The sequence below is a fragment of the Scophthalmus maximus genome, chromosome 9 (assembly GCF_022379125.1).
Source record: "Scophthalmus maximus strain ysfricsl-2021 chromosome 9, ASM2237912v1, whole genome shotgun sequence".
NCBI classification, from domain to species: Eukaryota; Metazoa; Chordata; class Actinopteri; order Pleuronectiformes; family Scophthalmidae; genus Scophthalmus; species Scophthalmus maximus.
Genome location: NC_061523.1, coordinates 5,516,880 through 5,529,806, shown reverse-complemented (window position 1 = coordinate 5,529,806; position 12,927 = coordinate 5,516,880). Strand labels below are relative to the sequence as shown.

The following is a 12,927-nucleotide window of genomic DNA, read 5'->3' as shown; positions in this document are numbered from 1 at the left end:
TTTATTATAACTTAGTGTGTGTGTGTGTGCGCGCGCGCGCGTGGTTGAGGGTGGCGTCTCACCTAAGGCCGGAAATGATGTACCGGCTGCTGATTGGCTGTTCATCTGGGCTAGTGACACTGAGACGGGTTGACTCAGTACCGCCCGCAGATCTCCGCGATGGCGCGACACTTCGGTCCCTGGCAGGGTGAGTAAGCAGGTGAACAGAGGAGAAAGAAAAGGAGCGTCTCGTGGGACGAACGTGCGACGTCAACGGGCTCGTATCCGCGGGTGCGTTAAAGCAAACAAGCGGCTAACGGGTCACAGAGTAACGGTCTAACCACTTCCGGCCGCTTTTTAAGGTTTCACCGTCGAAGTTGCTACGTCGCCTCACACCGTTTGGCCGTTGTATTGTACTGTATGTATGTATGTTTGATGTATGTGGTTCCCCCTCGTTATTGTTAAATTCAACAGTCTTCCCCGGGTGCGTGACCTCTTTCCACATCCACAGGCCGTGGTAATAAACGTGTGGCAGCTGCGCGACGCTGCTAATCAACTCGAGTCGCGAGTGTCTTCCAGAAAAATGTCGACATTTAAAAAACAACAACAACAACAACAACAAACAAAAAAAACAAACAAACAACCAAACCAACCGACGACGTCTATTTCTTCTTCAGCTTCTGCTATTGATGCGTCGGTCGGAAGCTTCGCTTCACAGGGGCACTGTGCCGCGGCGGCCGTCGTGCTGCGGCTGCGGAGGAGGAGGAGGAGGAGGAGGAAACGCCTTCGACCGAAAAACCCAAGTCGAAAACGGTTTTGATGGCAGAGGTATCGCGTACCTCGGGAGACAACGACGCTAGCTCGGACGTGCTAACTGCGCGTCACCTGACCTGCGGAGCCAACTCTGTGTTTATGCTACTTGTTCTTGTTGTTGTGGTGGTTGTTGTTGTTGTTGTGGTTGTTGTTGTTGTTTAACGTCTACTAAAACGTGTGTTGGATATGCGACAGGCTGCAGTTCCAGTTCCAGTGGGTACTACAGTGTGAAGAGGTGCCACGACACGGTGCAGTGCACTTCACGTAGACAGGGAACCAGCGGGTCGCGTTGCGTGGAGGTCATCGATGAACACATTTGATGCCAATTGAACCTTTTGAATTCTGTTTTTTTTTAGGGGGGGTCATTTATTAGAAGCACGCAGTGGAATGCACGCAAACTTATGAGCTCAATTGTAAAACATGTGACCAGCAACTCTCTTGAGACTGTCAGAAAAAGGAGAAAAAAAACAACAACCCTCTGGACATTTAAGCATCAATAAGGAAACAAATATGGCTACACAGTCGTGTTAAATTGTGCGTATGCGTAACTATTTCAACATTGTTTGTCCAACATTAGTAGTGAGTGTGTTGAACACTTTGTCCTGAATAATTTGTTTAATCCACTTGTGTCCTTTTCACCGTTGCCCGAAGGTAGATCCTTATAATTACGTGTGAAAAGGGATAATTGATGGAGTGGATGCTGATTCAGGGAGGCGGAAACCGTGGACGAATTAAGCTGAAGTATTTATTATAAGAGCTCAATATATATCAAGGAGATTTCTGGTTTGTTTACACAGATCAACGAGGTGGTCAGTGTATGGCGCCCCAAGACAATCTGCCTGTTCCCGGTCTCTGTAGTGTATTTAGTTTAGAGTAATGTTGTCATCTCCCTGCGACTATGACACCTCGAGAGAGACTTCAGCTGCTCGATGATTGTTGTGGCTTGCCACAGACAGGTTGACCTTGCTTGGTGCCTGAGAAGACTCGTCTTAACAGTTTCTCAGGGAAGGATAGACAAAACTCCACGACAACGTGCAGCAGGTATTAGCTGCGGGTCATGTAACTGCTCATTAATGTGGCTAATGATCAGCTCACGTCAGCTGATACGTGTCCGTCTTTTCACCGTGTGTCCAGGACAAGACCCCTGAGACGTGGAGCGGAGCGTCTCAGGCTCCAGCAGAGAAACACGAAGACTTCCCAGAATCCAGTGTGAACGAGAGACGACATGAGGCTTTCTCTGCGCTGGGCCGCACACAGGTGGCGTTCACTCGACACAAACACTCCTTCTGTTCCCTGTGAACCGTCGCCCGTAGATATGCACACGAGCCATTGTCCTTAAGGTCTTATAAGGATGTCTAATTTGTTTTCAGTGCAGGTGTCTTTCAGTTACTATTTTAAAATTAATTTTAAGGCAAGGCAATGTAAGTTTATTTGTATAGCACATTTCAACAACAAGGTAATTCAAAGTGCTTTACATAAAACATTAAAAGCAATTGGGAAGAAACAGATAAAATCACATGAAAATAAAAACATGTTAAAGTAGAAAAAGACAGGTGATAAAAGTTACAGTGCAATTTTAACATTTATATAACACGTGGGGTGGACTCAGATGTGACATTAACTCTTTCTGTAGCCATTTAAGACGTAGCCATAGCCATAAGATGCAAATGCATGGGCCATGCCTGAGGTATTACCTCACTCCAGGTAACCTGTATGTCAAGAATAACAAGTTAGAGGCAATGACTTATTTGTTCAAAGCTAAAAGCTGATGGTTAAATGGATGCTCCTGATACGCCGGGGGTTCAGACACACCAGCTGGAAGAATGAGAACGGGTAGAACCTGTAGACCAGCAGCTAATCCAGCCTGACGAAAAGTTTTCTCCTATTGATCACACTCATGCAAATCGCAGTAAATATGGCCTTATAACATATATTAATAATAATAATAAGATGTAGTGCAGCACAAAGCATACATTTGCATATATTAGTCTGTTTTTGACAAATTGAGTTGCATAAACGTACTAGCTGGAAAAATCGGATACAAAGCAGGTTTTATGAATCTGTTTTATTCTGCAAAAATACCCATAAAACCAAAACGTTGGCATCATCGAGGCCAGTGTTTCTATCACACCTGTAAAACGATGGTAGCCTTCCATTGAACAAAGCTTAAAAAGCAACAGCCCACTGTTGAACCTAATTGGACACCCCCTGCTGTGGACCACTTAAAAAGCATAAACACGGCCTTTGTATCCATTGTCGCAGTTAATGCAGATACTATAATTTTTTTTCCTACTCTCTCATTGATTTATTAATAACGTATCCCTAAGTTATATTTAAAAATGCATCGCATCAGATTCCTAAACAGTTCACCGTTGTTCTTTCACCTTCTAAAACGTCTTTGTTCAGGGAGGACTGACTTCTCACAACACTGTCCACGTCGTCACAAAAGCTCTTACAGATTCCTTTTCCGTGTCACTTGTGATGTGAAAAGGAATCTGTAAGAGCTTGTGTGACAACGTAGACAGTGTCGTGAGAAGTCAGGCATCTCTCCTCGGGTTTTAAAACAGTACATTTGTTCGGGAAAAGGCAAAGCGAAGAAGCCATTAGAATGGATGACGTGTATGTAAATGTTGAAGGGTTGAATAAGCAATCTGATCACCGCAAGCGGTTTTCTGGCAGGTTGACTTTGGCCCTAATAACACCCTCATAAACTGAACAGACTGCTTTTCCCTCAAATGCTGGCCATTAGAATTCACACCATGGGAATATGGGCCTCGGTTTTACTAATGAAAGTGAGGTTGGGGAAGTCTTGCAGTTGCATTAACAACCAGCTGATTGTTCCACACACCAGTCACAAATCCTCTCAGATTTTCAGCTCGTCTTTTTAAAACGACTGCCTACCGCTTCACTTTGCATGCTGCTTGGTGAAGCAGGCAGGACCAAAGTTTTATATCAACCACACCTCAGATCCATTGTGCAGATACTGTAACCTCTGACAGTTGAAGCCTGATAAAGTAACCGGTTACTAGAGTCAACTCTTCTTCCATATGTTCCAGACATTCTTTAATACAGTTTAAAGTGTTACACAGTTTGCACTTCTCAAAAGCTAAATTAGCAAGAATATTTCCGACCGTAGCCCCATTATGCGCTAGATGTAAACAGACGCCAGCTACTTCCTATCATATGTTCTGGTCTTGTCCGAAACTTGTTCCCTTCTGGTCATCCTTTTTTGGACAATTACAAATAAAGTGTTTAAAGTAACTAGATTTCTGGGCAGTAGTCAGCTGTTTAGACAACAGCTGGTGCTTGTGAAAAGCACTTTGAATTTTCGGGAGGCATAGAATAGCTTTGATGAATATTTAGGTAACAAAAGAAACCCTTCCATGTAACTTTTAAACTAAAAAAGATGGTGTTTCTCTGAAGAAACCTGTTCCACTTAATTTTGCTTCAATTGTAGGCAACACTAAAAGTCACCTATTCTAGCATTTGTGAAATATTTGTGGGGTCAAATTAGGGTCACTAATTGGTCACAAAAAATTGGTCGGGACCACACAACACTGAGTTCATTTTTTAAACATCACTCATTGACACCTTAATGACAATGATTTACGTGTGGCTTTGTGAATCCTGGTGATAGCATGCAAAAGTGTGTCATAGTGGGTTTGTGTAAGGGAACTCCACAGCTGGTCTCCTCTGGTGCTGATGTTTTACGTTTGTAGCATCTAAGCACAATGGTTTAACTATATTGTTCCCCCTCTCTTTTTGTTGTGTGTGTGTGTGTCTTCAGGTATGTGTTTGTCGTGGGTGTGGTTTTAGGGTTGCTGGGCTTGGTGATGGTCTCCCTGCCACTAAATGGAACACGGACAACCAAACCACTGAACTGGCATGTCAGCCCTGCACACAAAAAGGTGAGAGTAAAGTAGAGCTTTTACCTGTTCTAAAATATCTATAGTAGAGTAAAACAATCAAAGTCTGTATGATGTACTTTTCCTCACATCAGGCTACGTCCACATTCATGTTTTAAACAGGAAGCAGATTGTCTATATGCATTTGGTTGCTAAGAAAATACTACGAACAAGAAACAACAATGGTGAAAATAAGAGGAGGGATTTCTTCTCTCTGACCCATGACAAGGTGGAACTGTTACAGTACCTGTCAAAAAATGTTTTGCATTCACCGCTGATAAGCGAAGCCCGATCAGAAAGATAAATCAGGTGACTGCGTCAATTTTTCTGGACTAAAATGCAGCTGCTGAGCAGCACACCAACAACAGTGTTACACTGTGTGATATATTGTAATGAATGGTATGAAGTGAGCAGGGTGTATATTCAGACAGACAGACATTCAACAGGCCTCCAAGCTTTAATGACTCCATAACATTAAATTACAGTACCCAGGTCATATTTGACCTTGATCCTTTGATCCACTTTGTCCAGAAATTTAGTCCTGACTGAAATATCTCAACAACGTTCAAACAGATTACCAAGGATTTTTGTGCAGACATGATTCATGATTCCCAGACAATGAATCCCGATGACTTCTTCTCTATTTTTTTTCAATGCTATTAGAAGAAAACTGGACTTGCCTGAGGTTGTTGAAGACGTTTCACTTCTCATCCGAAAGGTTTCTTAAATTCTGACTAGAATTATATGATCTTGAGCCTGAAGCGATGGCTCATGTCCTTTTCTGTCAATAGTTGTTGGTTTTGTTTCCTAACTTGGGTTTGGATAGCGACAGGAGAGGACTAGTGAACCAAAAGGACAAACTTGTATGTGTTTGAGTGGTTGAAAGAGAAACGGGAGTGTCAGCTCTTAGTTTTGCTTCTTTTTTTATAGTTTTCTGCAGGATTTTTGATGCTGTGCTTAGGGCTGTGCCATATGATGTCTACGATAATTCTATTATAATAATACATGTTTATGTGATCAAAAAAAAGTGATATCACAATATCAATAATATAGCGATGCGATGGCGCTTTGATGTTCCCTAGCGCGCATGCTCTTAACCACTACAAAAACATTTAAGGCAGCACAACACTGATTTTGAGCAGTGTACAGTGTTGATGTCTTGCGGTGTGTGTGTGTGTGTGTGTGTGTGTGTGTGTGTGTGTGTGTGTGTGTGTGTGTGTGTGTGTGTGTGTGTGTGTGTGTGTGTGTGTGTGTGTGTGTGTGTGTGTGTGTGTGTGTGTGTGTGTGTGTGTGTGTGTGTGTGTGTGTGTGTGTGTGTGTGCGCGCGCGCGAGCGAGCCTGCTGATCTGCCCCCACTGCTGTAAACAAATCCTAGACGAAACACTGGTAATCCCCAAAAAAGATGCAAGGCATTTGTTAAAGTTTTGAAAGCATTTGCATTTATATTTTCATAAGCAGTAAGTGTTTACATTTTGACTGAAGGTTTATTTGTTTGTTGTGAAGTGAATTTTATAAGTTGATAATATTGTGCAGTGACTATCTAGTTGGAAAAGTAGGATGGAAAATGCCCCTTCATTTTCTTTACACTTATAAATGCTGCTGCCTGCAACAAGCTGCATCAACAATATAATGTTTTTCAGACTTTTTTTTCTTCTATATTGTCATATATATAGCGCTTTCTCAAATCTTCTTGAAATATCGTGATATCATTTTGAGGTGATATCGCCCACGTCTAGCTGTGCACAAGTATTTCAGTGCTATTCCTTGGTGTCTGTCTTACAGTGAGGATGCCTCCTGTATGCTTGCTGATTTAGAACTGTTCTAAATCTGCTCGAAACTAGCCAACTGGCCAAAATGTTCTCATTGCTGTCTTCAGTGAAGTGTCCCCTGTCCTGTAGGCCCTGTTCAGACCTGGAATTTACATCCCTCCTGAAGTGGACAGTTTTAAGTTCGTCAGTTCACCCCCTGGCTTTAGAATGTGTCTCCACATGTGTCTCTTTTGACCGCTGGTGATCACAACAAGCACATCATTTCTGTTCGCAAAGACCAAATGATCATGTTTTTTTAATCCATTCCGAGCATACAGATGTGTCCATCGTTAATGTGTTTGTGACTGTGCGTGCGTGCGTATGTGTGAAAGAGAGTGCACCACTGCACCCAGGACGGGGCTGAGTTAGTCAATGCGTTACACGCATCTCTACTGTGGAACAAGATTTTACTCCTTTCAAAAAAAAATTATAATGATAATAATATGTGCCAGTCAATGTTAATATTGTGGCAGTGTCCACACAAACAAATCATTGTACAGTAAGGGAAACAGAGAAGTGTCATTATGAAACTGTAGCGAGTCTCACATCACACAGGAAGTGCTGTATCTCTAACATGGTTGAATAAAGCCAGCATCACATGTCTGTGAACTAAAATAAGCCTGAGGTTTTCTGAAGTAAATTATTCAGATGTTATAAAAGACCCGCTGAGTTGGTACCATTTCTGGAATTTGTCCCTGTTAGTCTCGTTGTTATTATTACATGTTGTCTACAAAACCTCTGTCCTTCTTGCAGTTGGTGCAGGAGCACGTGCTCAGAGTTCTGGAGGGCCGGTGTCGTCCCGGCAGCACGAGGCAGAGCCTGTTAGCTCGACTCCCTGCTTCCGGCTCCGTGGACCAGCCCTTCTTGTGGAAGGACGGGCCACTTCCTGATCACCTCTTCCGGGATCCACCACCGTTTGGATTCCGAGGTGTTCGGGCCAAAGTGGATGATCTTCTAAAGCTGGTGAATCCAACTTTTTCTGTCTGATCTAGTTGGTATTTGTGACGAAAAGAAAATCCTGAAAAAAATCTCTTTGATTATCGAAAGGATTATTGCTATGTGTTGAAATTGAAAAATAAATAAATAAAATATCAGTCAAGTTCACCTTGAACTTTGATTGTTGTGTGTTTTGAGATGAGTTTATGCCAAAATATTAAAAAAAAATTAACCTGTTATTTAAGTTAAAGTAAGAGTAGTTGAGGCTGATTTAGTTTAAGTATTTGAAAGGATTTAATAATCATACACTTTTTATCTGATTTCTACATTGTGCAGCCCACTAATAGTATTATATCATAAAAGTACTTGTAATCTACATGAGTTTCTTTTGGGGTAAAGATAAAAACAAAACAAAAAACAAGTGCAACTTTATGTTCCTCTCAGCAAAGCTCAAATTTAATTATCCGTGTTTTTTCCTGTGAAGCTGGAACACTCTGACGTCGCACATCAGCCGGGAAAGACATCCGCTAAATGTCAGCGCTGTGTGGTCGTGGGAAATGGAGGCATCCTCAGGGGCCTGGAGCTCGGCCCCCTGATAGACCGCTTCGACACCATTATCAGGTCAGAAACATAAAAACATCAATACAATGATATGACTATGTGTAATGGAAAAATGGAATTGTTGCTTTGTGGTTGTGACGAGTAACAAATGAGGACCAGAGCAGTGTACATACTGTAACATAATGAGTTTACTAAAACCTACTTGACTGAGAAGTGCATGTTCTGTTAATCATGATTTATCACTGACACTGTGTACGATCAATATGAGTTATTATATCACATAAGAAACCAGTCGATCGACCAGTCTGTGCCCCCTCCTCCCCCTGCAGGTTAAACAGTGGGCCTCTGGGAGCGTTCAGCGTCGACGTCGGAAATCGAACGAGCATCAGGATGAGTTACCCAGAAGGCACGCCGCTTCACTGGATTGACACTGACCCACACACTCTGTTTGTCGCCGTGGTGTACAAAAGTGTAGATATCAGCTGGATATCTGCTATGATCAACAAGCTTGCTGTGGTGAGTGGTGGTGTGTGTGCATTTGTGCACATGTCTTTCTATAATTGAGAGCACCAATTTTTGCTCTACACCATTGTTGTGAGGACATTTTGGCCTGTCCTCACAACTTCAAGGGGCTGTTTGAGGGTTAACACTTGGTTTTAGGGTTAGAATTGGTTTTAGGTAAGGGTGTGGGTTAGGGTTAGGCATTTAGTTGTGATGGTTAGGGTAAGGGGCTAGGGAATGCATAATGTCTATGGGGGTCCTCCCAGCTATAGAGACGTGTGTGTGTGTGTGTGTGTGTGTGTGTGTGTGTGTGTGTGTGTGTGTGTGTGTGTGTGTGTGTGTGTGTGTGTGTGTGTGTGTGTGTGTGTGTGTGTGTGTGTGTGTGTGTGTGTGTGTGTGTGTGTGTGTGTGTGTGTGTGTGTGTGTGCGTGCGTGCGTGCGTGCGTGCGTGCGTGCGTGCGTGCGTGCGTGCGTGCGTGCGTGCGTGCGTGCGTGCGTGCGTGCGTGCGTGCGTGCGTGCGTGCGTGCGTGGGACTGATTTGATCAAATGATGTCTTTGTTATGCAGCTTCAGTCTGGAAATATGAGCTGATTTTGAGCCTCAGAAACCTTCAGTAAATTGGTTGGACGCCTGCATGAAGAGGGATTCAGAGGCTGTTTTATAACAACAAACTTTTGACCTTGTAGATGAAAGATGGAGAAACAATCAGGGCAAAAAAAACAATAGTGAATTTGGGTGAATTTTCAGTTTTCTGCTTATACATTTGCAGTAGTAAACAGTCAAAACATCTCCAAAATTATTAAAATCATATGTTAGCTGAATTTTATTCTATTTTATGAATTCAAAATTCTTTTTTTTTATTCTAATGAAATAAAGATGTTCAACGTGTTAAGGACAAATGTAAAAAATGAAAGAAAGGAAAACGATTAAACACTAGATAGGAACTATTGAATCCAGTTAGGTATGAACTGGAATGACCAAATGTTCAAAATGTAAAACCTGAGCCAATAGTAAGAAAATAAATGACTTTAATCTTATAAATGTAGCATAAACTTGAAAAATTGTTTTCAAGCCTAATGAAAGTGTAGCTAAAAGGAAACTGCCAAATAAGGACAGAAGACTCACCGCCAATATTCAGAGCCCCCTCTGCGCCTATGCACAATTTAGGAATTGTTCAAACAGACAAAGGTTGCACTGAGTCAGAGACACGCCTGTGCCTTGTGTTGCAGTCTCTGTGGGACAGACTCTTCTTCTGGCAGAAGGTGCCGCAGCAAATTCCTCTTGAGCCCCGAAGGTTCAGACTCCTAAACCCACATGTCATCAGAGAGACCGCGTTAGACCTGCTGAGGTACCCTCCACCCAGACCACGGCTGTTTGGTTGGGACAAGGTAAGAGATATTTCACAAACCAGGGAGGACGTCTGTCCTCACAACATATATTTGGTAACCAGGAAATTAAGTCGCTACTGATAACTTACTGTGTGAAGCTGTTTATTTTGGATCAAAAATCAAATGTTGAAGTTTGAATTTACAAGATAGAGTTTGAAAATACAAGACTTTTTTTTTTATTGTTTTAGTAAGCAAAGGCTATCTGCAGTAGTTGTGCGTGTAATTGCTCAAATCATGATGCACAATCAGGGAAAAAGTCCATTAAATATTGGATTATTCAACATACATCATATTCACCTTTAATTAGGTTGTCTGCCTACTACTTTAATTTTTTTGAAAGAAGTACCAAATGAAAATGTTCAGAGTTTCCTACCACATGTACTGGAGCTGTGTGGAGATTCACACTTTCTTTGTTTTTGGACGTTGAAATACTGACATCAAACCAGTGTCACCATGATCAGTAATGGCCCCTTCCCTACTTCACGGTATCTGTATTCACATATTCACAGATTTAAAGGTACAGTTCAGGAGAAACTTCTAATAGATAGTCCCAGCCAGCATCCACGACACGTTGACAGTGGCTACAATATAATTAGGCAACTGTGACAGCCCACAAAAATCCTTCACCAAAAAAGGCTCAACAAACAAACAAACATGACATACAGCGTTTCAGGGGTGTATTCCAGGAAGCAGGTTTAACAAATTCTGAATCTAACCCTGAAGTCTGAGTTGGGAACAGCTGTTCTGAATTAGTTCAAGCAACTCCGAGTATGTTCACTCAGAGTTATGCGCAAGGCCGCCCACTATAGAAAGCCATCATCAATGGAGCTTAAAACAAGGTCGTCCTACGCCACGTCATTAGAGTTGGAGATACTACTTCGTGCTTATGGAGAAAATAAGCACATTCTGAGAAAGCGGAGCATCACAGCTGCAACTGAAGGGGAGACAGTTGGCGTGGGAGACAACTGTTGCCCCAGTCAATGCGTAAGACTGAATGAAACTGTCAATGATTTAAAACCTTTTGATATTTTCTCTATAAAACAGTTGTATAAGATGATGGTGCAATGGTTAGTGATGCTGTCTGCTGCGCTGCCGGCCACGGTTCCATTCTTGTTGCTCACGTCTGAAAAACGTGCAATGGTATATAATTTAAAAAAATTTAGATCTCAATCCCACATGCACGAAACTAACGTGGCTGCAGCTGAAAATGAATTATATGAATATAGTGCAGACAGGTAAAGCGTATGGTTTTAATCAGATTTCACATATTAAACAAGAAAAAATCAGTGGCTATTTCAACTTGTTGTACAGCAAACTCCCGCTCGCAAAAAAACTAAAAACCCTCAAGTTTTACTAAGTAGCCGTCGGGGAATAAAAGCACATCTATAAGGGGTCTAAATCCTCTCCCCACGTGAGGCTACTGAATTAATTGTGCTTCCATATCGATCGGGTTGACAAAGAAAGGACACCCCCATTTTTTGACAGCTAGTTCAGGTTCAGGAAAAGGGAGGGGATTGGGAGGAACTCAGGCCAGCGAACAGGTTAGGTTCACAGTCAGTTTCCATGGTAACTGGCTAAAAGTTAAATTTCACTCTCTTTCTGAACCCAGAGTCTCACTCTTCTCAGGGTTAACAAACTCAGAGTTCTTACAAAACCCAGTCGCAACCACACAGATGTAGAAGAACTAAAAAAAACTGACAATATTTTTTTTCTTTTCTATTTTGATAACAGTGTTGCGTGTTTGTGTTTGTCTGCAGAATGTGCCGACCCTGGGCGTCTCTGCACTGAATTTAGCCAGCCTGCTGTGTGACGAGGTCAGCCTGGCAGGCTTTGGCTACAACCTCTCCCAGCAGGGGGCGCTGTTGCACTACTACGACCACCTGCCCATGAGCGCCATGCTGCGCCAGAAGATGCACAATGTGGACAGGGAGACTGAACTCCTGCAAAACCTCGTGAGAGAGGGGAGCGTCACTGACCTTACGGGGGGGGTACACTGCTCCTTCTGCCCCAGCTGACCTCCTGACCTTTAAGAACAGAGTGCATCCAGTTTGGATGAACAGAAAAAGCAACGGCAAGAACAAAGGATTTAAAAAATGTGAAGAAAGACGGAGTAAATGGATAAGAGAAAAAAACTTAACAAGGAGATGGAAATCTAGTCCTAATATTTGTACTATTTGTTACAAAGTGTTTCTTGAAGAACAAAGTACAAACTTCAAATGTATTCCGGGTGATCCTAGAGACACCTACTGTAGCAGGAACTACCTATTGCTTTGTCTGTCTGTCTGTGGACAGATGTTGTCACTGCAACAACTGTACAAGATGCAGTCATTACAGTTTACAGTGTAGTAGGCTGAGGTCAAATATGGCCGTGTTGTGATTCATTGACACTGAGTACTGTCACTGTCGGATATGAAATGCGGGCTCAATACGTCTTGGGTGCGTTCACACCTGAACTTGGGACATGAACACCAGGTCTGAGCGGAGTCACAGACGGCTCACCCACCTCTGAATTTGGGACTGCATTAAGTAGCAATACATTGTCTTGTCTGTGTTATTTATTTTGCTTTCTTCTTATTTTTTTTTTCTGCAACTTTATTTGCAGTCTTCAAAAATAGCTGGTCTGTGAAAGAGGAAAAATGAAATTTGATATGAGTCAAACTTCATATAAAAGAAAAGAAGTTTTCTTCCTCAATTTTAAAACATTGAGGAATCATTTGTATTCTTTTCATTGTTTTGTAATCTAGTTGATGATATCCACACACGGCTTGTGGATTTTTTTTGATGTCACATTTCTTGAGATAAGTCGTCACAACACAACTCTTCCAGTGGCTCTTCATTTCCAGCGAGGTTGTCGGTTCTTGTGTTAAAAGTTAAAAGTGTTGGAAGAGCAAATACAACTGACATCAGTGCAGGTTAAGTGAAGAACAAATCAGATGTTACTCTGTTGTCTAAGGAGTGTAAAGAAACATGGTCTTAAATTAAATGGACCTGCGTTTGTCTGTGTGACCGGCAGAATGAGATGAAGCCGTCTACCTG

General features: G+C 42.2%; 1 protein-coding gene across 3 annotated transcripts; it reads left to right on the top strand.

Annotated features, from left to right (window-relative positions):
* Positions 1–51: 51 nt before the first annotated feature.
* st3gal5 (ST3 beta-galactoside alpha-2,3-sialyltransferase 5) lies at positions 52–12,915 on the top strand. 3 transcript variants are annotated; one of them, XM_035649419.2, is made up of 8 exons: positions 52–187; positions 1,927–2,049; positions 4,580–4,700; positions 7,259–7,468; positions 7,926–8,062; positions 8,332–8,518; positions 9,733–9,891; positions 11,649–12,915. In XM_035649419.2, the coding sequence occupies exons 2-8, from the start codon at positions 2,018–2,020 to the stop codon at positions 11,904–11,906; spliced, it is 1,104 nt and encodes a 367-aa protein (XP_035505312.1). In that variant the 5' UTR covers positions 52–187; positions 1,927–2,017; the 3' UTR covers positions 11,907–12,915. The 3 variants fall into 3 exon arrangements, with proteins under 3 accessions (XP_035505312.1, XP_035505314.1, XP_035505313.1); XM_035649421.2 differs by lacking the exon at positions 52–187 and adding an exon at positions 249–270; XM_035649420.2 differs by lacking the exon at positions 52–187 and adding an exon at positions 1,675–1,833.
* Positions 12,916–12,927: the final 12 nt, after the last annotated feature.

Excerpts from the sequence above, each read along its gene's own strand:
- st3gal5 (XM_035649419.2), top strand. The coding sequence starts at position 2,018 with ATGAGGCTTTCTCTGCGCTGGGCCGCACACAG. Across the intron at positions 2,050-4,579 it reads CTGCGCTGGGCCGCACACAG|GTATGTGTTTGTCGTGGGTG; the intron begins GTGGCGTTCACT and ends GTGTGTCTTCAG. Across the intron at positions 7,469-7,925 it reads TGGATGATCTTCTAAAGCTG|CTGGAACACTCTGACGTCGC; the intron begins GTGAATCCAACT and ends TTTCCTGTGAAG.